General features: G+C 42.4%; 1 protein-coding gene across 1 annotated transcript in view; it reads right to left on the minus strand.

Annotated features, from left to right (window-relative positions):
- Window positions 1-26452, minus strand: part of Col25a1 (collagen type XXV alpha 1 chain) — a 408157-nt gene that overhangs the window by 141350 nt on the left and 240355 nt on the right. Inside the window, exon 5 of the mRNA XM_063260619.1 lies at window positions 19779-19796. Within this exon, the coding sequence (XP_063116689.1) occupies window positions 19779-19796 (18 nt within the window). The remainder of the gene's footprint in view (window positions 1-19778; window positions 19797-26452) is intronic.

A 26452-nucleotide genomic window follows, 5' to 3' on the forward strand; every position in this document is an offset into this window, starting at 1 on the left:
TTCTTTATGGCAAATGTATTTTCCCACTCTGTACCACCTTTGTAATGTCTTAAGGTGCTTGTAAGTAAACAGATCTTTCATTTTAATTAAACTCAATACAACATTTTTTCTCTACATGGTTATCCTTTTTTTTTGGGTTCCATGGAAATCTTTGCTTATCCCAACATCATGATCTTACATTTTCTATGTTTATTCTAAAAGCTAAAAGCTTTATTATTTTACCTTTCATATTTGGATCTGAATTGAGAACTGGATTAATGTTTTTATGTGAGGTAAAAATAAAGATGCTTTTCCTTCTCAATTTGAGTGTCAAATTAATCAGGCATCATGTATCTTTTCCTTACTGTGGTACTGCACTAGCTTGGTCATAAGTCAGGTAATCTGATCCTTGACAAAAGGGACAAACACATTAACAAACGGTGTTGGAAAAGCTGGATTCCTACTGGCCAAGACTAAAACCAGACTCATGTTTCTCACCATGCACTAAACTAATATCAAAATGGATCGAAGATCTAAATATTAAAATAGAAACACTAAATCTGCTAAAAGAAAACAGAGAACTCTGGAAGACTTAGTGTAGGCAAAGACTTTATGAATTAAACCTCAACAGAACAGGAATTAATATAAAGAATTTATAAACAGAATATCATCTCATTAAAAAGATTTTACATAGCAAAAGAAATCAAATCAACAGAGTTAAAAGATAACCCACAGAGTCAGAAAAAATTTATGACAGCTGTTCTTCAGACAAAGAGTTAAGACCTGAACATATAAAGAACTGAAAAAAATCAGACGCCGCACATTCAAAGACCCAATCCAAAAATGGGCATTTAAGATGTCGCATAGACATTTCTCAGATGAAGTATAAATGGCAAATAAATATATGAAAAGCTCACCATCAGTGGTCATTCAAGAAATGCAAATTAAAACAATGCTGAGTGAGATTCCATCTCACTTCAGAAAGAATGGCTATTATTTTAAAAAAAACACAAATAATAACAAATGCTGGAGCAGCTGTGGGAAAAAGGAACCCTTCTTCACTGTTGGTGGGAGTGTAAACTGGTGCAACCACTGTGGAAATCAGTGTGGGGACTCCTCAAAAAACTAGGATTAATGGTCCCTATTCTCCTTCTGGGTATCTTCCTAGAAGAATTAAAAGCACCATACCACAGAGATGTGTGCTCACCTGTGTTCATAGCAGCACAATTTGTGATAGCCAGATCTTGGAAACAACTCAAATGCTCACCAGCCAATGAACAGATTTTAAAAAAAGACATTTTTGTATATAATGGAGCATTACTCATCCATAAAGAAAGGTTTTTCAGATATTTATAGCTAAGTGGATGGACCTCAAGACGTAATTTTAAGTACAGTTAGTCGGACACCCATGTAAAAATATCACATTCTCTCTCTGGTCTGAGAAACTAAAAATGTAAATAAGGACATAAATGTACAACAGATACTTATGAATAGGAAGAGCTCATTCAAGAAAACAAAGGAGAACAGGGGAGGGAGGGAAAGTGAGAAAGGAAAGCAAAATGAGAAGAGGAGGATCAAATGGAAACTGAGGGAGGAGGGGAAGGGGAGAGGAACGGGGGACACAGAGGACTGAGATTATTCCATAAAGATACAAAGTCCCTATGATGAATGTGGTCAACGTGTACACCTACATTCTACCAATAAACTGAAATTTTTAAAAAATTAGGAAGCCCTGCGTGTGTGTGTGTGTGTGTGTGTGTGTGTTTAAAACATGGAATTTCTATTTTGTTGGGCATCTACCTATTCTTCCAACTACACATTTTCTTTACCTTTGAATAAAAACAGTGGCAAGAACAACTAATTCCAGGGCATCAATTCCACTGTCTTTCCTAGTCCTTAGACGTGAAGTCATGCTGTGTGGTGTAGCCCTATCTAAACGACTGGAGCATTTCTAAGTCAGCCTTAACCCTCGGCTCCATTTTTAGCAGGGCTGGGAGGAAAGGACAAGTCCATCCGAAGTAAAGCCAAGGTTCTAATCCACTAGCCCCCTGTCTGAGGTCCCAGAGGAGGCTGCTGTGTCCCACAGGCAGGAACTTAGCAACTCTCCATCTATTAAATAAAATGCCTTCTGCTGCAGCCGCAGAACTGTACCAAGTTCTCACTCTCAGCGGTGGCTTTCTCAGTAAGCGCTGTGATGTCATCATGAAGAAAATAACAATGACATGCCTTATATTTAGTGTATTTTACCACTGACGGAGAACGGCACCTGCTACCACACCTCAGCTCCCCGCAATGCAATGAGGAAATATTATGGCCATCCTCGAGGGAGGCCAGAAACGAACCTCAAATCTGTCACCTGAGGCCTCTCAGCAGTGCGTTAGCCAGGATCTGAACCCAGCATGTGGGGCTTTAAATGCCACAGTGTTGATACGAAGAGGCAGACCCAGATCTGGGCCAAGCTGAGAATCAGGCGCGGGTATCTGGCTCCCGACCCTCGACACGCCCTCTGAAATGCCACAGATTTCAGTGTCACAGACACCTGAGCCAAGTGCTCGGTTTTCAAGTGAGAGCAAGGAAGGAGGAGGGAACCAGAGGGGGACCCCAGTAATCACACTCTCCTCTCTAACCGCCACTGCGCTATCTTGGTCATAAATTGGGTGGCTTGAAAAAAAAAAGAGGAGCTAAGAAAATTATGCTTTCTCCGTGTTTTCAAAACTCTTTTCATTCCTTTTAATGTTTTCATCAAGTCAAATAATGAGGACTGAGTGCAGTTCATGAACCTACCGCTGCAAAATTGAGCTTAAGGGTTTTCTCTGGTTATCATAACACGGACGAAAACTCACCAGGGCAACCTAACCAGGATTAATTTTTTTGTAACTCAAAGGAAAGTCAAGAAAAATAATGGGACGATAACTACCACGAAAGTTTTAAGCAGTGTAGTGGAGACTCTAGCCTGCATATAACAGCACGCTGCTGAACTTTATTTTGATTTTTGTACACATTTGTTTAATGTCCATGAAGAGTGGGCCACTGCTCCAAGCACTAGTGGAGGACGTGGTAGAAAGGCTGAATATACAAATTCCTTGTCCTCAAAAAACTAAATCACCAGTGCCAAGGTTAAAGGCTTTACTAACGTTACAAAAAAGGGCTCCTAGAAAACCCAGCTCCTTCCAGGCCAGCTGTTCCTGCTGACCTGTCTTCAGTGTTTATACCCTCTTTCCCCCAGAAGCTTCTCCCCTTGACAGTATTTTCTGGTTTTGCTGGTGGGACCACAGCCAGGGCCTCTCTGGGTGCTGTGTTAGGTAACACGCACTCTGGAGGTCATGGGCTTTCTGAAGTCTGGCTCCAGTGCAGAACGGTGAGGACCCTTCCCAAAGTCCAGGCACCAACGCGGAAGCCAGCTTTGTCAACTAAAGCTCTTCAGCCTGGACGCTCACCAACACGAGAACCTGTGCTCTCGGCTGAGCAGCAGACTGCTGGGTGCAGTGCGGGTGTTTGTGAGCAGACAGCACGGCGTCCCTGCACCTGCCAGCCAGGATGGACACGGAGCCAGGCGACCTCAGCTCACAGCTGTGCCCTGGATCACAGCAGGTGTTTTCTTCTGCAAGCTCTGAAAGCTCACTCTTCTTTCCTAATTGGACCTCTTTGCTGCAAATATGGGTTCACTTTCAAGAACAAAGAGCACCAACTTGGAAAAGAGTAAAACAAAATCAGAGAAATCTGGGAGCCCTGGTTCTTTCCTAGGTCATAACATCAACAAATGAAAGAAAGTTTTTTTGACAATTAACCTTTAAAAGTAAGTTTGGGTCTGCATTTTAATTTTCTTTTGCCTTTAGAGTTAAAAACAAAATGCACTAAATGTAACTAAATGGCAAGCAACCACACCAATTAATGACTGTAACTGTTAGACTCACACAATTGTTTTATTTCAACTGCACAAAGTTTAACAACGTAACATTCAGTAGACACACTTGTTCAGCTAACTGTATCACTGGCTGACTGGTAACTATTGTAAGGTAGAGCTGCCTAAAGTCAGGTTGAGGTCAATTTGGGAATAGGAGAAAATGAAGAATCATAAATCATTGAATTGTGACTCATGGCTTTATGCAGGCCTACTTTGGGGATTTCTGATCTGGTCTGGTCTAGAATTATTGGACTGTAATCATTTGTATGATCTGCTTTAGAAAAAAATGAATATTGGAAATGATCTTTATTGAAGTTTTATGTAGTTAGCCTTAGTTACATATTTAAAGGTGCTAAGAAAGTTTGTATTTATTAGTGTTAGTTGAAATATTTCTTTTTAAGAACACTTATGTTATTAATTATCAAACTCTTTATAAATGTCAGGGACAAGTTTCCAACTAGGCTCTGTTCAAATGGCTTTAAATTGAGAATTTATAGTCGCTGCTTTCAGTCCAAGCTTTATTGTGGGTCTTGGCCTATGTTCATTTTTTCTGCCCAAATAACTGAAGTTTTAGTTCTTTTTCCATGCTTTATTGTCTATGTCAAATATATATATATGAAAGTTAATATTCAAGAAAATTTTTGATGAAATTTCAATCTACATAAAAGAAAAACAGAATGGAATAGCGAGAGATTTTTGACATCGGATGTACCAATGATGGCCTTTTATTCCCTACAATTGGACATTTTACTTAGTTTGAACGAGCAAAAGTTAAAGAGGAGATGATTTTTAAAAACTGACAGTCACGAAAATAAAATCAAATTCTGCTAGAGGTAGGAAAAAAAAGACAAAGCAAATCCTAGAAATCCTTGGCAGACAGGGCTGCTGGACAAACAATGGTTTATTTCCCTGGAAAGTGTAGATATGCTGGTTTTTATTCTTGAAATATAACAAAAACGTTTTCTGGTCAATCTTTCCTGTAATGTAGAATTCCGAAGAAAGCAAGTTGCATCCCCTAAGGAGCTGACGGCCTGCCAGGAGATGTGGTCTGCTCGCAGGAGGGGTGGACACATCTAATTCCCATCGGGACCTGCCCTCTGCTGCGGGAGAACCCAGGAGGGCTGGAGTTGGAGCTGGTATTGCACTGGGCTCTGCAAAGCTGGCCAGAGGCAGGAGGGAGCTGGGGAGAGGAGGGAGGGGACATTGAGGCAGAGAAGAGGACTTATATCAGTGAGAAAATACCATGTGTTTTGGGGAGCTCAGGGTGGCAGAAACAGATGTGGAGTGAGGAGGAGAGACAGGGAAGTGCAGGAGAGAACTTGTGAACTGCACGCACTCTTAAGTCCCAGCCAGGGAGACCAAGCTTGGGAAAACGCAGGCTGGACTGTTAAGGGTCTTTAGGGTGGACTGGGAGAAGGACAGCAAATGTTTGACCAGAAAGGTTGCCTTTGATCTTTATTTTATAAGTATCAATCTTGGGTTGCTTACTTTCATCTGTCTACGCCTGCAGTAAAAATGTTTCCCTTATGGATAATATGCATTGGCATTCTAGGAATGTCTAAAAATTCAGGACATTAGGAATTTCAAATTCAAGTTCAAGGTACAGACCCTCTCAGTTGTTCAGCTATATACACACCACCAACTTCTTCTACAAGCTCCTCCCTCTTACCAGCTCCTTGCTACTAAAGAAACTGGGGAAACAGAGGGAGAAGATTCTCCTCTGTAATAGAAACGGAATATATAATGTAGGAACACATTTATAAGATAACAAACATAGATATTTCATGATCAGTTAGAGGTCTCTGATCAAGTTTCTGTTGTGCTGTTTCTGCTGAATTGACTTGACGGTGTCTACAGCCCAGCTGCACACCTCTGATGAGCTCTGAGTGAGAGTAATTGCTTGTACCTTAAGGTACCCTGGGCTAATTCAAAGGCCCTCCCCAGAATGTCCTGTATTACGGTAATTATGGTAATTAACTGTGCTCATTCCATAAGGGGCTCCTCCTCTTGTTCCAGGAGTGTTTCTACTGTTTCAAGACTAGCCTGCCTATCAATACATAACTCAATGTGTGCAACCAATTAGTTAATGTTTTATCACTTGCTTTGTACCTCCCATTTCTAAATTCTTTATAAACTATACTCTTAAAAAATGTTTGACTTTAGGAATGTCAGTGAAATTCTAAGTCTCCAGAGACATTTCTGAGATTTGAACCAATAAGACCAGTTGGCTGATTGGACACGGTCAGGCCATTCACAGATCATCAACATGGCTTAGAGAGTCTATGCATTTGGGAGCTGACAATTTTATACTATTTATTCATTTTGCAGTGCTGGGCATTGAACCTAGTACCCTAGGCAAGGGCTCATGAGTGAGCTCCATTCCTGGTCATCAAAACCACAAATCTGCAGCAAATTTCTGGCCATGCTGGTTCAACCCAGATAAACACAGTAGTTCCAGAGCCAAGTGAATTAAAGTATTTGAATGTGGTTTTAGGGATGTATCTCAAATCCAGAGTGTTGGCAGTTCCAGCTGGCCTCAATGGAAATAGGCAGATGGAGAGAATTGCGAATCATTGCTGATGGCTCAAAAGAGGACTGAGGATGGGTCATGGGCACACTGCAGAGCACCACCTGGGGGCTGGCTTTCTTTCATATTCATTTCTGGAGAGAATGTATAGTTAGTACCAACCCTTTCTCTGCTGCTGAAACTGCACACTGCACATGGAATTCTTGTAATCTGAAAACCTTGCCTCCCAGCCTTGTGGTTCTCTAAGAGCACAGTCTCACTGAGCTCTGCCAGCTTGGGGTGAGCCTTCCTTTTCAGGGGCCCAGTCCTTCGTGCAAACATTGCCTGGTTACCTCCAGTCTCCAAAGGAAGAAGAAAATATGGGAATATTCAGTTTTTCTCCTGTACTACTAAGACAGAAGCGACAGCTCTGATTGTAAGACTTCTGCCTCCACACAAGTTGCACAACTAACTTACTTCAGTGATGCAATGAGCCCTACACTCACACCATGCGCTCACAAAGAAACACAATGTGGTACCCTGGTTTTTAGTGGTATCCAGAACTATGAAAAAATAGCATCACAAATAGTATAGCAGTGATTTTGTTGGACACCAGCAATTTAGGTATGTACAACTCTATCCTACCTATGAATAAAGTGTTTATGGACTTAGCACAAGTTTTTGTCTAACCAAAAATGTGACCATGCATTCTACAAGTGTGCACTTCAACCTGGAACTCATGCAGAGGGTCTCTGCTCTCCTAGCAGAATGCACATTTTGGATATTTCTTCTCTAAATTACCCAATTGTTTTGTTTCATAGACTTTTTACTTTGCAAACAACTTGAGCTAATAACGTGTCATCAAGTTCAAAGAACTTTTTTTGGAAAAAATTATAAAATCAGAGTTCCTTTAAGTATAGATAAAATGTGTGTGTGCACAATTGTAATTTTTAAAAAATATTTCATCAAAAAGTAAAATTGTAACTTGGAGCAATTATTATAAAATAGGATATAATAATTGATTAGAACTTGAATTGGAGAGAAAAACAGATCTAGACTAACATCTGGCTATCACTACCTGTGAAATCTTTGGCAGGTGAATCAATCTCTTTATGACTCAGTTTCTTCATTGATAAAATGGAAAATTTAATGCTATTTGGCAGACGAAGCATTATGCAAGAAGTAACTTTTTTTTTTTGTCTTTTTCATTTTAATCGGTACCAAGGATCGAACTCACGACTGCCTGCTTGTAGGGCAGGTGTTTATGCTGCTGAGCTAAATCCCCAGCCCTGTGAGTTGTAACTTTTAAAACACTTGGCCTACACATTTCAGTGGTTAAGTACACACTCTACATTGTAAATATTTTAATTACAGTAGACACAAAATTTCCTTTCCAGATACTTGACCCAAGGATAAAGGTAGTAAATGTATTGATTTCCTAAAATCAAAGAGAAGTCTTTGTAAATGTCCTAGGTCAATGGTTGGGAACATTTGGAGAATATGTGGGGGGTTTAATAGTTCACTTCGATTGTTTGGGTCCTACTGCCAAAGAACCCAGGGAAAAATCTTCATTGAACTCTTCACCATGTTCCGTTCATGAATAAAACACAACTGAACTTCAGAACCTCAAAACACGTAGCGACCCCTAGGATAGACTTAGGTGCTCGATTAATGCTTGCTGAACTGAAACAAAAGAAAAATAATAAAACTCTGTTGTTCAAAGCAGCAACCCATGAAGAACTGCAGAAGAACCAGATTCAATGTAGCTGCAAACGGTGTTTATTATAGCGTCAAACTCCGCTGCTAAGCCAGGAGGGCAGTTATAGCCATAAACAGATTTACAGCTTTAGTCCTTACACCTTACATTTTGCATTGAAGATTAAAGAGAGAAGAAGGGGTGGATAGGAACCAAAATTTAAAATATCAAAACCAGCTCTACTTACTAGAAAGCTAGTTTTTAGCAGCTATTTCCCCCCTGTGGTAAGACTGTCACGAAAGGCCTTTGTGACGTCCACTTGAGCCCTCAGCAAGGGACGATAACGTGCCCAGATTCAAGCTTAAGTCCTTGGCAGCTGCCATAAGGAAGCAATTAGTGGGACTGAGCACTAAATGAAAATTTAAAAATAAATCAAACATTAAAAAGGCACTATCAAAAGTAAGAATGACAAAGCTCAGTAAGGTTAAGGGCTTATAAAACAGCAGTGCTCAGGGGCACCGATCTGGTTTTCTTTTCTAACACAATACAAAATTAAGTAAGTCAAACTACCACTGCCAACCCAAATGAGGCGTTTGTTCTCTTCTTCAGAGCATTTTCCTTTGCCTCTAGATGTTGTGAGAGATTGCTAACACTTCTTTGTTTAGCTTTGAATTTTTTTAAAGAAACTTATTTTTAAAAGGTCACAGCAAATGAACTCCGTGGTGAAAGACTTGGAATTCTAAACATTCCCTTTGTCGAAAGAAAGAATCAACTTGCTGTCTAACTGCCCAGAGTAACCCCTGACTTCACACCCACAGGGTGGCCATCCCGTGACACGCTTGCTGTCCTCGCCGGAGCTCAGCCGTGTATGAGGAACATTCACCTTCAAACCTGGGTTTCATGTCAGTCCTGGGCTTCGGCACGTGTCCTAATACACTGTCCCGCTTACGGTAGTCAGGGCTACTCAGAAGCCAGGTCTGAAGATGAATTTGATTTACCGACGCTGCTTCTGTCGTATGTCCTGAGCAATACAGGTTTTATGAAATGAAACTGAACTCAACACAGAGGTAAGAGGATGATGCCCCTTAAATCTGACTATCTCAGACAATAATCAGTTATTAAAAGGCATGATAAGAAGCACAATAATAAAGCAAAACCACTATTTTAGGTGAGGCTTTAAGAATCTCAGTCTCAAGGCACGGCTACAATTCTCAGACTCCAACATAAGCGGGGTCTCTTTCACTTTGGCAGGCGGCGAAGACAATGTGTTTCTTTCTTCTTTTTCTTTTAATGAGGGTAAAACTAAACACAACAAAAAGAACAAAGTGGATCAAAAGAAAACAATGTAAGTGACACATTTCAAAGCAAGACAACAGGAGATCATCACTGGCTACCATAATGTCTCTCATTTTCCTCTAAATAGTTGTCCATGTCTTCACATACAATGAATTCATACCAAAAAATAGTATAAAACTGATCAGAACAGAGTGATGAAGGCATTAAAGGCCTTCAAAACCAGACAATAGGGAAATCAACAATGGCCGCCATAACGTCTCTCGTTCTCTTCAAAATATCTGTTCGTACCTTCATGTATGTTGAAATTAAACAAAACAAAACAAAACAGCCTAAAATCTCTCTGAACAAAGAATAACGGCACTACTGGATTTCACAGCTGATAATACGGAATTAACAATAGACAACATAATGTCTCTTTTTCTTCAAAGTAGCTGTTCATTTCATCATGTATTATACAATTAATTCTCCAACTATTTAGGAGAAGTTCTAGGCATGTATAAGTTTCTACATGTAAATCTGTCCTTTCTGCATTAGAAGGAAAAACAAAACTAAACAAAACAAAACAAATTACTAGGGAAACACGAAACAAAAAGATAACAGTAGCAAAGAGCCCAGAACACTGACAATATAGGCCTTCAAAACAAGGTGGCAGGAGCATAGCTAGGGTTGTTATTTTACATAGTGATCTTCAAGAGTTCGTCAGATCACCAGACACTAATATGTACAATTGTTTCAATCCTACAAATGTTAGCTTTATTGTTCCAAGGCCTGATAGAATTTGTAGCACAATCATCTTAGTACTGGAATAGAAACAGACCTGAAGATCAGTGGAATAGATTAGAGCATACAACTATAACTATAAACACACTCAGCCACCTTATCTTTGATAAAGGGGCCAAACATGCTCACTGGAAGAAAAATTGTCTCTTTAATAAATGGTGCTGGGGAAATTGGCTCTTCATATGCTGAAAACTAAAACTAGACCCATGCCTATTACCATGTACTAAAGTCTAAATGGATCAAAGATTTAAATATTAAAACAGAAACACTAAATCTGTTGGAAGACAAAGTAGGTAAAAATCTTGAAGACATAGGGGTAGGTAGAGAATTTATGAATAAGAATCAAACCACACGGGAAATACTTCCCAGAATCAATAACTGGGATCATGTCTTATTAAAGAGTTTCTGCATGTCAAAAGAAATCTCTAGCATAGTGAAAAGAAAATCCACAAATTGGGAAAAAACCTTAGTGAAGTGTCCTTCAGACAAAGGACTTCTGTCTAGAATATATAAAGAATTTTAAAAAATCAGACCCCTGAAATTCAAAGACCCAATCCAAAAACGGGCATCTGAGATGAATACACAGTTCATAGATGAAGAAATATAAATGGCAAATAAATACATGAAAAAAATTGTTCAGCATCATTGGTCATTAGAGAAATGCAAATTAAAACCACAATGAGATTCCATCTCACTCCAGAAAAAATGGCCAGGATAAAGAAAACTACCAACAACAAATGCTGGAGAGGATGCGGAAAAAAGAACTCTTCTGCACTGTTGGTGGGAGTGCAGACTGGTGCAACCACTATGGAGGTCAGTCTGAAGATTCCTCAAAAAGCTAAGATTGGAAGTCCCATTTGACCCAGGTATTCCACTTCTGGGCATATTCCCAGAATTAAAAACAACATATCACAGTGATTTATGTGCACCTGTGTTTATAGCAGCACAATTTGTAATAGCCAGATCTTGGAAACAACCTAAATGCCCATCATTTAGACATCTGGGAATAGATAAAAAAAGTTGTGGTATTTTTACACAATAGAGTAATACTCAGTTATAAAGAAGGATCACATTGAGCTATTTATAAATAAATGGATGCAAGTTAAGATCATACTCATAAGTGAAATAAATCAAACTCACATGTGTAAATACCATATAGTCTCTCTAGTGTAAGAAATGGTAAGAGTATATAAGATACAAACCCAAACTGAAAGCAAACTACTGGGGTGCTGGCAGTGGGTGGGATACAGCATGGATGTTCAGATCACCAGAATTTGTGCTTAACTTTTTCTTCTTGCCTCCATTCGCCAGCTATCAAATACAACCTCAAGGCTTCCACCGCTACCTGCCTGAGCACCTGGACTGTTCTCCAAGCTCAGCCTGCATTTCCAACTGCTCACCAGATGTCTAAGCCCAGAGGTGTCCCCTTTGGCTCAAATCCAAGTCAAACAACCTTCCAAACCTTCCAAGTCTGCAGCGAGAAGAGCATGGTCCCTGACTTTCCTGTTTTGTCAAGCACACTACCCCAATTGCATCAAAGCTCGGTGCTCTATCTGAGAAAATTCACCCTAATGTTGAGTCTTACCAGGTTTCATTTTCCACAAAATCCTTTACTCCATCTTCATTGGCATTCCAATTTCTGGATCACTGAGAGTTTAGAAACCTCTCCTGACCTTTCCTAATCTATTTTTTTTTCCTTGGTACCAGGATTGGAAGTCAGGTCCTCACACTTGTCATGCAGGTGCTGAGCTGCCAGCTATATCCCCAGTGCCCTTAGTCTACTTTACCCTACATGCTTTGATCAGGTTAACTTTTCTAACTGAATGCGGTGCGTGCCCCTGTAATCCCAATAACTCAGGAGGCTGAGGCAGGAGAGGCCTGAGTCTAGGCGCTCAAGACCAGTGTGGGTGACAGGGCAAAAGTCCATCACAAAAAAATAAAAAATATATATTTTTACAAAGCACATTTCTGAATGCATCATTCCTCAGATCAAAAAATTTCAGGGGTCCATTTTACAGCCTGAAGTGAAAAATAACTTCTAGGTAACAACTCTTGGTGGATGCGAAAGTGTTTGGCAAAAGGCTCCTGAGAACCGTGCTCCTCCTTGGTGAGTGGACGTGACCAGAGCCTCATCAGGCATTTCCCTGAAAACACAATCAAACCCAATGCATCCTGGGAATCTGACGTGCAAAGAACGGGGGAAGCAAGTTAAAAACCATCAGGATGCAACTGCACCCACCCGGAATGCGAGGCGTCCTATGGAGAAAACCCAGGTCCAAGGAAAAATGAGGAGAAATAAAATTACAGTTAGGATAAAAGACTGATGAGCTTTCATAATTAAGTGCTGAGTGGACTTGGACCTTGATTCAACTAAGCATCTGCAGAGAGACATTTTGGAGATAAAAGTCGGGAAATTTGACTTTGGGCCACGTATTGGTGATGGTAAAGCCTTGGTGTTAATTTTATTAGGGCTGCTCATGAAATTACAGTTATGTTTTAAAAATTCCCTATTATACTATTTGCCAATCTATTGACATGATATCTAAGTTTTGCTTTCAAATAAATCAGCAAAAACAATGACAGAGCATGTGTTCAGCATATGCAAGGCCCGGGGTGAAATTCCCAAGCGAATCAAACAAAACGAAACAAGTAAGGAAAAGGCCTCAGGAAATATGATTGCCAACGATTCCCCGAGCTGGGTGAGGTCTGGAGCGATTCACGATACTCTTGCTTTAGAGAATGTGTTGCATGGTGGTGCGTGCCTGTGACCCCAGCACTGTGCGAAGCTGAGGTAGGAAGCTCACCACTTCAAGCCCAGCTGGGCAAAACTTAGCAATTTAGTGGTACCCTGTCCCAAAATGAAAAAGTACAAAAGGGCTGGCGATGTAGCTCAGTGTGAAGACTCTGTTCAATTGCCAGTACGGAGAAAAATAAATCATTTTAAAAAAGCCTTTAGATTCCTACCAAATAGACTGAACTGCTACTTCTGTCCAATTTTTTAAATTTTAAAATAGAAAAAAAAAGAGGGCTGGTTAAGCTAAATGGCATAAGTGCCTGCCTGGCAAGCATGAGGTCGTGAGATTGACCTGCAGTACCCAAAAAAAAAATGATGATGCAGAATTTCAGAACAAAATAATAAGTGATTAACACTTGTTAATATATTGTGTATTGTTATCTTCAAAATAGTTGTTCAGATTACAAGATACAGGCATGAAGAAATGATCAAACAATTGAACCATAAACGCACAAACTGTTCTTTCTACTGAACTGAGATCGGTAGTTTAGTTACCTATCTTGTGTGTGTGTGTGTGTGTAAAACACATCTGGGTTCTAGCAACAAGATGCACAGAACTGTCAAAAAAAAGGGGGGCTGTTAAGTGTGAGCTGCGGGTCCTAAATCTGCATAGAGTCAAATGAGGTCATCTGCATTTATCTGAACATCTATACATGTTGAGGCTACTCTCCTCTGGGAAGCTTTTCTGGTAGGTGAAATGCCACCTGGAAGGTCGCATCTCCAAGGCACTGTCTCTGAGTGGGTACCTCGGATGGGGGGGACACGTGGGGCATCTATACCCACGTAATGCAAACACCCCGATGCGCCATGAGCTGCTTTCAGGGCTTCACTAAGTTGCAGGCTAAGTTAAACCAGTCACCTTCTTTTTACATTGTAAACCTGAACACAAAATGTTGGATAGCGCGCCCCAAGTCAGAGCTCGTGGGCAGTAGCTCAGAACTGAAACCCAGGTCTCTGTGGCCAGAGCCCAAATCCTTAACACTACACAGTATATTTCATATGCTGCCCTAAAGATTGATGATGAAAACCTGATTTATTTTTCAGTAGGTTCAGTCATTTCATCATTAAATCTGAGTAAATATATACAGTATATTTACTCAAGAATTTTTTTTGTGGAATTAAAATTATAGCTTAGTGATAGAGTGCTTGCTGTGAGGCCTTTAATGGAATCGCCTGCACTGCACCCCAGCCAAAAAAAGAAAAAAGAAAACAAAACAGAAAGCTGCATTTTCTATGTATCCACACTGGAGAAAAAAATTGAGATAAAAATGAGTGGCTCGGGAAATGATAGCCACTTGCACGGGGGCCGACAACACAGGATTAACTTAATTATTCAAGCAGTGCTGCATACGATCTGCCGTAGTTCAGATAGAATAAATGGACAGAAAACGCTGCCTAGAGCTGACAATAAAAATTCTTCAATTAATTTCAGGAGAAAAGAATTCTAAACAAAAATTGAGCTTTAAGATGATATAATACCCTCTAAATACACAAAGGATCATGTAAAAATAAATAAGGGATCCAGTAAAATAAACAAGCTGTTACACTATGTATTCTCTTAATTATATAAGCCATCTGGAGCTCCTGGGGTCTTTCATACCATATTAACCACTTACATGTTAAAACATCGGAAAACGCTGAGACTATCATCATTCTAACATATAATGACACGTAACATACAGATATGGGGGATGCAGTACTTTGCAAGTCTGGCATGATTTATTCAGGATAGAATCCATTACTAGTTAGACGTGACAAATCTGTTGTATAGTGAGCAAGATCAAGGCTCTCTCTCTCCTTCCCTGCTCTCTCTCCTCCCTCTCCCTTTCCCTCCCACCCTCCCACCCTCTCTCTTTCAGATTTCTGGGAGGATGTGTGTGCCCTCCCTTCGCCCCCAAGGCAGAGTGTATGGATCTGAAGAAGGCCGAGCTGTAACACAAATATGAAACATGGGAATTGCTAAAGTGTTAGAAGGATCTTAGTACATAATTTAAAACACGTGAATACAAAGTTAAATACTGCTCCCCAAATATAATATTTTACTCAGAAATAATTCCTTACAGGGCATCCACAGCTTGAGTTTTGTTAAGTTTGGGAAAAATATTGTGAAATGATAATGACAATATCAGAACAAGAAATATTTTTAAGAAAAGAAAGAGGAAGGGGTTTAGGGGAAAAGCATCTTCCACTTCTATTTAAATGTATCTGAAAACAAACAAACAGACCACAAATGGAAGCAGTTCTCAGAGGGTGTTCGCTGGCGGTTTGCTCTGACATTTTTCCTCACTGGGTAATGCAGAATTACAACACACACACCACTTCAGCGTTCCAGCTCCCCAGGGGAAGCAGCTCCCTGGCCTTCACGGGCATCTCCACAGGGGATATGGGAGGAAGCCTTTGAAACTCAGAACTTTATGGAAGAAAAATGGCTCAGGCTTGGAAGGGTCCCCTTTACTTAGCACCATCAAACTATATTTTGGGCCAAAGAAAAGGTCAGTGTGTTTTGGTGACCAGTATAAGACCATTGTATTTTTAAATACAATGAGTTTTTCCAACTTGTTTTAGATTGTTCGTGAGTGGGAGATTATTAATGTCCAGGCAATGTGTCATGGCACACAGTCGCCATAAACTATTTTCTGTTAACACCCTTGATTGTTAAATATCAAAGCTAATTTTTACACCCTGCAAATAAACTGTTATAAAATAAAATAATACAGCATAAACATGGCTGTGGCTTGATGCTACTCATTTGCACCAAAGATTAAACATCAAAATAAATAAATCACTACAAGGCAAGAAAACAAAGGTGTCAAAACTCTCCAGACCGTGTGAAAGCAAGATACTGAACACGGTAAGTGTCAGTAAAAACTCGGCCCTGGGAAGCCTCAAAGACTTGTCTCACGTGGCATCGTCTGGGCCGTGAGATACCGCCTCAGGGCACCTAGAGGGAGGAGCTGGCCGCTCTCTTTCTCCCCGGCATCCTTTCCCTTGTGTTCTCAATCCACCGTTCACAACTCGGTGAGGTCTGCTTCACTTCTGCTGTGTGCAAGGACCAAGTTAGATGTCATAGCGGTAAACAAAGATGACACAAAGCACAGATCTTGCGCTGGAAGATGATAGAACTATTATCAAAGACAGAAGAATTTTAGAAATAGCCAGGATGCACCGAGAGAATGGATACTTCCTGGCTGTTGACCATGTGCTAGGCCCTGCGTTAGACGGGTCACAAGGGCATTCTGATGGTGACCCTCACGCCATGTGCCCGGGGCAGACACTGTCATCTCTGCCACAGAGATGAAGCAGATGAGTCCAGGAGTGGCGGAGCGACCAGCCCGAGATTGCACAGCTGCTCAGCGGCCCAGCTAGGATTTGAGCTAGGATTTGTCAGACTTGGGAGTCTGTGCTCTCCCATGGTCAACGTTAGGTGACACCAGAGCTGTCAGGGTAACGAGCACAAGGAAAGGAGAAATTATAGCCTGGAAAGTGAGGAAAAGCATCGTACTTGAGGAAGAATGAAGGGAGGTTGTATTTGGCTATTTGGAAACCCAAATGTGTCTAAGGCTTAGGTTAAAAAAAAAGCCTAAAAAAAGTAAGCACACTGGCTTTCTTTGGGTGAAACTCAGACAGAGCACTGATGGAAAATCAAAGGAAGAAAAGGCTAGAAAACAAGCTGCTGGTGAGGAGCTGAGTGTCAGGCAAGAAATGAGATTTTCTTGCACTCTCGATGGTAAACAGACTGGGATTCAGCTTTGGCTTCAGAGTAACAGAACCATGACAGAAAGTTTTACCTGGTGACTCGGATGCGATGGTGCTGGCTGAGGAACCCTCGGTGCTCCCACCATAGAGAAAGGCAAAGCTAGAGTCTCCTTTCCTGCCAGCCACAGCAGGGCTGGGAGCCAGAGCCACGTGGGCTGCAGTGCAGACCGCCTTCCTGTCCCTCCCCGAGGGACTGTGACACCAACACGGGCGGGAGACAGGAGGGGTGGAGGACGATGCGGGAGGAGACAACAGCACACGCAGAAAGGGAAGGTGCAGGCCGGGAGCCGGCTGGGACAGGTCAGCAGCGCCTGCAGTGGACGAGACCGAACTCTGGAAACCGAGTCACCGGCACATGGTGCTGACCTTGTGGTGCTCCCCGCTGGCCAAGGGCCTCCCCGAACTCCGGCTAAGGTGCAGATTGAGCCTGGGACCTTCCAGATGTGCAGGAGCCGGGTGGGACTTGCAGATGGCCTGGGAGTCAGGGCTGAAAGCTGTGAGGCTGACAGGGTATTGACCCTTGGCATCGAGGAAACGCCTTATCAGAGCTGTGACTGGGCCAAAGCGGGGAGGAAAGTGCTGGGTGTCCCCCATCGCGGGGGAGATGCAGATCAAAGCTGAAGGAGAGATCATTGCACACCTGTCAGGGGGACTGCTGTCAGAAAGACAAGACGTCAGTGCCATGAGGAGGCGGAGAAAAAGGGAACGGAAAGTAGTGATTACCGAAAACAGCTCAGAGGCTCCCCAAAGAATTAAAAGGCAAACTACCCTGTGTCCAGCATCCCACTCCTGTGGACGGATCGGAAGGGAGTGACATCGGTATCTCAGAGAGACAGCGGCACTCCTGTGTGCACTGCAGACCTTCACACAGCAGCCAAGACACGGAAACCTGTGTCTGCCAGTGGCAAATGGATGAAGTACAGTAGATAGATACAGTGGACTATGACTCAGCCAAGACCAAGGATGAAGTCCTGCCTCTCACAGCAATCTGGATGAACCTACAAGACCTTATGTATGAAACAAGCCAAGCACAGAAACACAAGTCCCTCTCACTTACATATGGAGTCTATTCCTAATAGTCAAGATATGGAATCGGGGGAGGCAGACATTGATCGCTGAATAGAATCGTGTGGTACCTGAATGCAATGGAAAATTATTCAGCCTTCACAAGAAGGAAACCATACCACTGATGACCACATGGATTAACCTGGAGGACACTGTGCCAAGTGAACAAGACACAGAAAGGCGCTGTGTGAACTCACACATTTATGTGGAGAATCAAAGTGTGCAACTTCTGGGAGTGCAGAGCAGGGACTGGTGGCGGAAATGGAAAGATGTTATAAGGTAAACAAAGGCAGGGTGTGGTGGTGCAGGCCTGTAATCGCAGCTCCTCAGGACGCTGAGGCAGGAGAATCGCCGGTTTGGGGTTAGCCTGGGCAATCTATGCAGCTCGATGCTCTCTGGATTTAATCCTGCGTCCGTCTGTGTGTCTCTCTGTCACACACACATATTCTCTCTCTCACCTTCTCTCTGTGGCTCTGTCTCTTTCCCTTTCTCTCCTGTCATTTCTCCACTTGCTCCTGTTTCCAGGACCATCTCTCAGTCTACTAGTGCCCAAATCCTTAAGAACTGCCTTGGCATGAAGGAGAGGTGGTCCGAGCTAGACAGAGGTCCTGCCTGACCCTAAAATACATTAAAGACCATAATGTTCGCTCAACACCAGCGCAGCATCTGCTGCCTCACCCTTGCTCCCGGGGCTCGGGGTTAACAGGGAGAGCAGGGCTTTGGATTTGGCCTCGCCTGCTCCCTGATAGTTCGCTCAAGTGAGCATTTGTCTCCTCTGAATGTATGCCCATGTGCACACACACGTGTGATCACACGTGCACACACAACTTCCTGGGGCTGTTGGGAGCATTAAATAAAATGTGTGCAAGCAATGCTTGTGTCATCTCACTGTAAAATAGCTATGTCAAATTTAGGGATCAAGCTTTAACTTCCTTCCTTGTCCCTTCTTCATAAGTAACTCAGACTAACTTGCAATGGAAGAGTGGAAATCACAAACAAGGAAAGGGCATGCTCAGACAGCAACGCAAATTAATTAAAGGTCAAACTTATTCTCAGGAGCTTAGTGTACAAGGAACTGCTCTCCTGGGAAATATACAGGGATTTCTGCTCATCTTATTAGACAGCCTCATGCCGGGAGCTCCTAAGAACTATAAATCATGTTTTTGTGGTTGGGTAGTGGGATGAGCACGTAAGAGATAATTCTGTAGATACTGACTGCAAAGCTATCATGAATTGGCTTATTTATAAAACAATTTAGGGGAAAAATAGCATTCAGGACATTAAGGAGAAAGATGGAAGCTCAATACATTATCGCATTAACAGTTATTATAATGTTTAAGGTAAAATATTAACTTCTCAATAGCATCCTACAGAGCACAATTACTACTGATAATCGAGTTTGAGGTCATTGCCCTATTTCTAGAAACTCACTTTTATTTTTGTATTTCCATCTTCCTACACATTCTGCCCTGTTTCAAAATTTGCTCATTTTCTTCAATCTGATTTAGAGCTCAAAAGATTTCCTGTTGACCGCCCCCATGCTTAATTATAAATCATGTCTGCAGTGGTTGGTTTGTAGAACAAAGTCAATATCCGTCTGTATTAAATCAAATGAAACCAGTAGGATCACGGTCTCAATAATCAGATTTGGATCCTGTTGTGGATTTACAACATTATTAGTGCATGATTAGTTGGGACTTAATGCAAACCAGTTCGTGCCTGACATTCGGTCCTTCTGCCTTTTGCAAAAATCCTTCGGTGCTGGTCCAGATCAGTTAAGAGTTTTGCTGTCTGTGGAGACACACAGTGACTCTCGCCATCTGGCCCAGCAGCTGATGCAGCTCGCACAGCGCTTGGGAGGCTCCCAAGTTTCACTCCTGGGAGGAATATGGTCTCCTGGATGGCATCACAACTACCAGTTCACAGCTTGGTTGTTTGATTTGAAAAGTGCTGCAGAGAAACCTTCATTTTGGATAAATTTGTTAGAAAAGAGTTCACTTACCTGAGGACCAGGCTGCCCCTGAAATGGAGAAGAAGAAAAAGAAAGAAACAATTATAAAATTGTCACTACATAGCATATTTTCAATACCAAGACAGTTTTCTAAATGTTTACACAATATTTCTGGAGAGTACCTAATTGAGAAACTTTATTAATTTAAAATACCACATTGCATCTTAACATTTTTACTCTATAATATTTCTCCAAAATCTGATGCCATGGTGCATTGCATATATGTATCTCCAAAATGACTCAAAGGTTTTAGCGTTCCCCAGAACGTAACTGGAGGAGAAATCACAGAAATATCACCCCTTGCATTGCCATAATCGGTGGGGTACATCTTTCAGCACAGACTCTTACTCAGCTATGAAGTCAAACATTGCACAGTTACAGGAAGGGGCAGGGTCATTTTCAAACTCACTGAGCGACTGAGTTCTTCCTTGTGTCAGTAACATTTTAATAAACGTGCATCTTTCATTCTGCACACACCTAAGGCATTTTAAAAGGTTATGGGAGGACTCTGGGTCGGACAGCATTGTAACACCATACCCAGTCAGTAGATTTTGTCAACTTGGCCAGTCGAATGTGTTTTGAATCAATGTCACTTTCTTATTGTCTAAACTACTGACAGTTTCAAAGCAGTACAATGGTGAATGCTTCTGGTGAAAGAAAATTCACCTGTTAAAGTATTGATGATGCATCAGCTTCTTAAAATCACACACTGAATTTTGTGTCAGATGAGAATAATGAAAAAGTTCCTACTGAGTCAGGGAGTCCATGGGATCGGCTGTGTGTGCCGGGTGCCAGCCTCGGGCATGTGCTCCCTGAGCCCCTGTCCAGGCCTGGGCTTTCCCTAGGAAGGCGATCTCCAACTCCCTGACGATGCTCAGGAACTCTGCCTGGAAAATGTGCTGGGCTGGTTTTTATCTGGTGGCCCTAGACAAGGTGCTGAACCCAGTCAGTGCAGCTCTTGCCCAACCCCCCTGTGCTTCAGGTGGCGATGAGGAAGAGAATCACATGCATTCACCATCACTGAGGACTAGGCACCTCTGGATTGGAGGGACAATGGCTCTGCCTTTTGCAAATGGAGAAACTGAGGCTCACAGTGATAAGCTAAAAGCCACACAGCCTATCTATGGAAAATCCAGAACGTAACACCAAAACTGGCTGCAAAGCTGACCCGTTTCCTAGCTGCAATTCTGCTGTCTGGTGGCCAAGGTCACAGGTACTTGAAGACAGACCAGGATGGACCTCAGTCCCAGAGTGGTCTTCACATGAGCAGTCTCACCTTCTCCACTCCTGGGGGCCACTGTGCCCAGCCCTGCTTCCCCAGAGCCGCAGGCACCCTGTCTCATAACTGACTGTGCAGGAACCAGGTCCACACAGCATAGTGAGGGGAACAGCCCTGGAACCAGCACCCAATTCAGAGCCTGCAGAGGCGGCACCCTCTCCTGACAGGTAAACAGGGCATCTCCTGGATCCTCAAAGTGGGCGAAAATCGCAGAACCCGCATGGCTTCCTTCCACACTCTCCCTTTAGCACTGGTCTCTCTGAGGGGGTCCTGGGCCTTTGCCCCCACCACTTATTATTTTGAAATAAGATCTCCCTAAGTTCCTAAAGTTGCCCAGTCTGCACTCAGCTCAAATGCCATCCTGCTGCCTCAACCTCCAAGAGTGCTGGGATTACAAATGCACACCACTGCCTGGTGCCTCCGTTCCCTTTAACTTTTTAGATTTTCTGATGTTTTGAACTAACGCAGAGTCTGAAGTATGAATATGCATTTTTATAGAACCCTAAAATAGATCTCTTATAAAGTGTATGAAAAATTAAAGTGTGGGATTGTTTAAAATCAGACAAAATTTCTTCAAAAGAATCAACTGAGCACAATTGCTGAGCTTTTCTGATTCCTGTAGTTGCTCTGCAGATGATGGAATTGTTCTTTTCATCTTTCTAGTGTGGCATGTTGGCCGTTACACTAAGCAAGTGACTTCGCAGAACATGTGCACTTACACTGTAACACGCAAATGTGTGTGGTACTGTGGATTTTGCCTGAGAACTAGAAGTGAAAAATGACAGTAAAATCTGAAACGCAGAGGTCTGCATCCATACTGCAAAGTATGTGAGCACCGGAGAAGCAGGATTACTCTGCAGAGTGACAGGCACTCCGGGTCTGTGTGGCACGTGTGCGTGGATATGGGGGCACGTGAAGGTCAGTGGGTGTGGTTGCTGCATCTATCTCAAGAGCTCCCTGGAGAAACAATGCATGCAACATGAGTGATCGGTGACTCTGCCCTGAGACCCAGGTGTCCCAGTGAGCCACGAGACCTAGGCAAGATTCGGGGGTCGCCTGCGCCCTCTCTGGGTGATAAGATGAGACGGTAGCAGCTGGGGGTCCTGCAGGCACCACAGAGGAGCCATGGGGCCCAGATGATGGGAGAAAGGGCTGGGGATGCTCCCACGGTTAGGTCAAGCCATCAGGGATGAGTATCTCGGACCGCCCTGATGACCAAGGATAGCGATAGCAGGTGACAAAGATTGAGCCCCTGACTAATCGCCAAAAGAGTTCTTTCAGAAGGCCCTGCCACTGCGCCTGAGAGTTTTGTTGAGAAGCAGAAGCTCTTCTAATATGTTCTGATTTACAGGTAGTGAACATGATTAACTGGGAAGGTTGATTTTTCACAGTTTTCCAAAACACTCCCTAAGCGAATACTAATAAATTATGATTAGTGCTTACCAAGCGCATATGAACTTGAGTTTTAAAACATGGGCTTCCTGAAAGGGACCCTCTCTCTCCCTGAAAGCAAATCACCAAAATGCTTCTATAAATAAAAACCCTGATCCTGTGCACTCAGGACGGACGCCAAGAGAAACAGTGAAGACTCAGAAACTCTGGACCCAGGACGCAGACCCGGCACAGGACAGTGCTGGAGGGTGACAGCCCCTGATTCCCTGTCTCTCCACCATGGAGACGAGGTCCCCCAGACAGCTCGTGCCCTGGCAGGAAGGAAGAGGTGCCTTCAAACCTGCAGTCAGAACTGTGCATTGGGAAACAACGGCCAGTAGCGGATGCCTGACCCGAGAGAGGGCCCGCGGGAGTGAGCCACACTGTGATAAATGAGACCATCCGGCCGGCGGAGCGCGTAGGTCCTTCAGGCAATTAAAAAGCAATAGTGACCCTTCTTTCTTGGGATGTTAGCACAACGAGGCTGTCGGAAGTGGTAACTCTCTTTGCCAAATTGACAACAAAGTCATTTGGATTCCTGACTGAGGCTGGGAGTCTATGTGATTCCTTTTTTCATGGACAGTGCATCCGTGTCCTTCCATTCAGATGGGATGAGTGTTATTTTTCTTTAAACTAGACCTGTGCATAGTTAGGGACACACAAGTCATCCTTTCAGAAGACTGTGTCACTGGGGAACGTCGGGCAGCGTCAGACTCTCAGGCATCTTGACTGTGACTGATTTTAAACACACACTTTTCCCCTCCAAAAACTTGAGAGCATATCAGTACTGCTTGTGCAGCTCGGAAAGCTACTTGCTCTGCAATGGGGTCATTAGAAAGAAACGGCCTTAGCATCTCGGAAGAAGCTAAGCCTGAGGTTTACGAGCATTGTGTTCTCGGGCACTGAAAGATGTCACTGTTTTGTTTCGTGTCTCACCGTCTACAAGGGTCACTTGAAGGTGACCGTTACAATCTCACCATCTCCAAAAATTCTCAGACTCACACGCTCCCATGCTGAGCTGATTTTCTTTCAGTAGAAAACAATGTCTGTAACAGGCACCCCGGGAAGGTCTAGAACCCCAGGAAGAACTCACGTGACAGTGGTTACAGATCACTCAAGGACTCACAGGAATCCTGCTGGACATACAAGTGTCCAATGGCATGGATCGCTAAGCCTCTGCAGAGTGGTCCACCAGCAGTGTTGCCCATGCCAGCAAGGGAAACAGATGTCCCATGCACTGGTGGCCGGGGCAGCAGGGACCCCACCACCCCTCCCTGTACTGGGACTTTGCTCGTGTTTTCATCTCTGGTATGCAGGGATCTGGTATCTTGGGGGCTTTCAAAGCAGTTGCTGAACTGCTGTAAACGGAATATATTCTGACTGGCCCCAAAGGACTGACAATGATTTTCTTTTTTTTTTTGGCAGAGTCTCACTGTGGAGTTCAGGCTGCCCTCAAACTCATGGCAACCCTCCTGTCTCAGCCTCCCAAGTGCTGGTACTCCAATTCCACAACAATGATATTCTTAAAGAATCATTCAAAGGGTTATTCTTCTTACATTATATGTTAGATTTTCAAAATACAGATTCAACATGTCATAGTCTGGAGGGTGTTCTCTTGGCTTCTGTTCACTGCAGAATAAAAACTGCCTTGCTCAGTTTATAAAGCTGGACCAGGCAGCACAGACCTTAGAGACTTCACCTGGGGACGCAAGTCCCCAGTGACACACGCATGCCACCTGACAGGAGCTGAGGGCTCTGTCTGAAGAAACATTACTCCTTAGTTTGATGAAAACTCCACATCCAATTACCAAGAAAAGATTCTCTCCAATTCCTTTGTAAATTACAAATATAGTGTGGTGATTTCAAGTAGGTTATTTGGTCAGTACTAATAATTCATTCCAAATTTAGATAAAAAGTGCCATGAATTTTTAAAACTAATTAATATGCAAATGGTTTATGAGAGAGAGACACAGAGAGAGAGAGAGAGAGACAGAGAGAAAGACAGACAGACAGAGACAGAGAGACAGACAGACAAAGTGCCGTGGGTTATGTGTGTCTATTAAAGAGTAGCTTTGCAAGACCAGGTCTGCCGCTGCTCTTGCTTCCTAGGGCTCTCGAGACCTTGACTGAAATAAACATTAGCCATAATTCATGTCACCTGCTGTGCTGCCCTGCAGGACAGGTATTAGTGAGTCTTACCTTAGCTGCGGTCACATAAGGCTGCTTAGATAAGACTCTTTCAATTTAAAGTTTTCTGCTGAAAAACACTTAATCCTCTACGGTTTTAATGTTGGAAAAGAACATTCATTCATGTTCAACTCTAGAGGGAAATAGCTGGTCTTGAGTCTGCTTAGTTTTTCTCTTTTAAAATTTGAGAGATGGAGCATTAACAAGAATGAAGGTGGAGGTGGTTTCGTTAGGTTCGATGTAAAGAAAATGCACTGATTTAAAACTTGGAAAACTGCTTACATAACACTTGAGATACATGTAAGTAAGGACTGCATTTAAAATGTACTCACACTTAAACAAGTTCTGACATGAGTTTTCTGACATTAATTAAAAAACATTTTATTTTCTAACAGTATTTTTTTCTTATGTCTAAACATTCACATGTGGAGTGTAAGAAACAATTTTTATTATGTGCATTTTTGTCATTAAAAATGTCACATATGAATCATAAGATGCTTTCCTTATGAATTAATTTACACCACTGAAATTTGTTGGGTAAAGCCAGGCATGGTGTGCACACGTCGGGGCTAAAGCAGAAAGATCAAAAGTTCAAGGCCAGTCTGGGAGCTTAGTGATGCAGCAGCTCCCTGTCTCACAACAAAAGGCCTGGGGATGCAGCTCAGTGCAAAAGCCCTGGATTCTATCCCCCACACAAAAAGAAAAACCCTAATGTTTTACTGAAATTTGTTCAGACTTTTAGAAATAATGTTTACATCTTACAATATAAATATTTGAGTGTATCACTGATTATTTCTGCCAAAAATTGGAAATGCAATATTAATTCAATTATGAATTATATATATATATCTTTATATTGCAATATACAAAATAGAGTTATACATTTTTCTAAGGTATCATTTCCTTATACATGCATATTTATTCAGACATATAGTTTTAAATTTACCTAAGAAATAAAAAGAGAAGGCAAAGACAGTAAGAGAGTGTAAAAGGGGAAGAGAAGGGAGAGGAGGGAGCCAGGAGCCAAAGAAAGAAGGAGGCGCAGAGGAGGAGAGGGAACAGGGGGCTGCTCAAAGCACGGTTCTTTGGGTGACCAGATGACGGCGACCGCTTTCTCATTACGCTTCTCTATACCTCCCCAATTTCACCAGGCCAATTCCTGATCACAAAAATACATTCGTGTGATCCCAAATTCACTGCAGAACACTTTAAACAGGATTTTAATTAATTCCATTGTTAAATTTTTTCCATATTAGATTCATTTATTTGAAGATCTAGGTCAGTGATTTTGGATTCTAGTTTCCAACTCTTTCCCAATTCAGGGCATTTTTATTTAGAAGAATACTGCAAAATCCTTAAAGTATATTTTCCAAAGTCCAAGGTCTTGCATTGATTCCTGTGGATGCCGCCCTCCCTCTTTTCAGAGTAGACTGGGGCAGAGAGGTGGGCAATCAGATTCCCGTGGCGGCTCCTCGTAGACCAGGGTCCCTGCCAGGCTGTGGGGTTTGTTGGGATCTTTGCTGCTTTGCAAACCAAAATATTTCCATAGCTAAATATCTGGAATGTAGCTATGTGACTTTATGCATGCAAGAACATAAGCTTTTGTCTAGGAATGTGTATCATATTTCTAAGACATAATAATACTCATCCAAACTCTTCATGACTGGCAGAGGATCAAGAATGGCTACCAAGGTGTAAATAATGGGCGTGACAGCTACCTGTTTAGCACAGCACAATAAACACATGGAAAATGCGTGGGTAGACACCT

Source organism: Cavia porcellus, unplaced genomic scaffold (genome assembly GCF_034190915.1).
Source record: "Cavia porcellus strain 051 isolate PalLab524CR breed Dunkin Hartley unplaced genomic scaffold, mCavPor4.1 scaffold_14, whole genome shotgun sequence".
Lineage (NCBI taxonomy): Eukaryota > Metazoa > Chordata > Mammalia > Rodentia > Caviidae > Cavia > Cavia porcellus.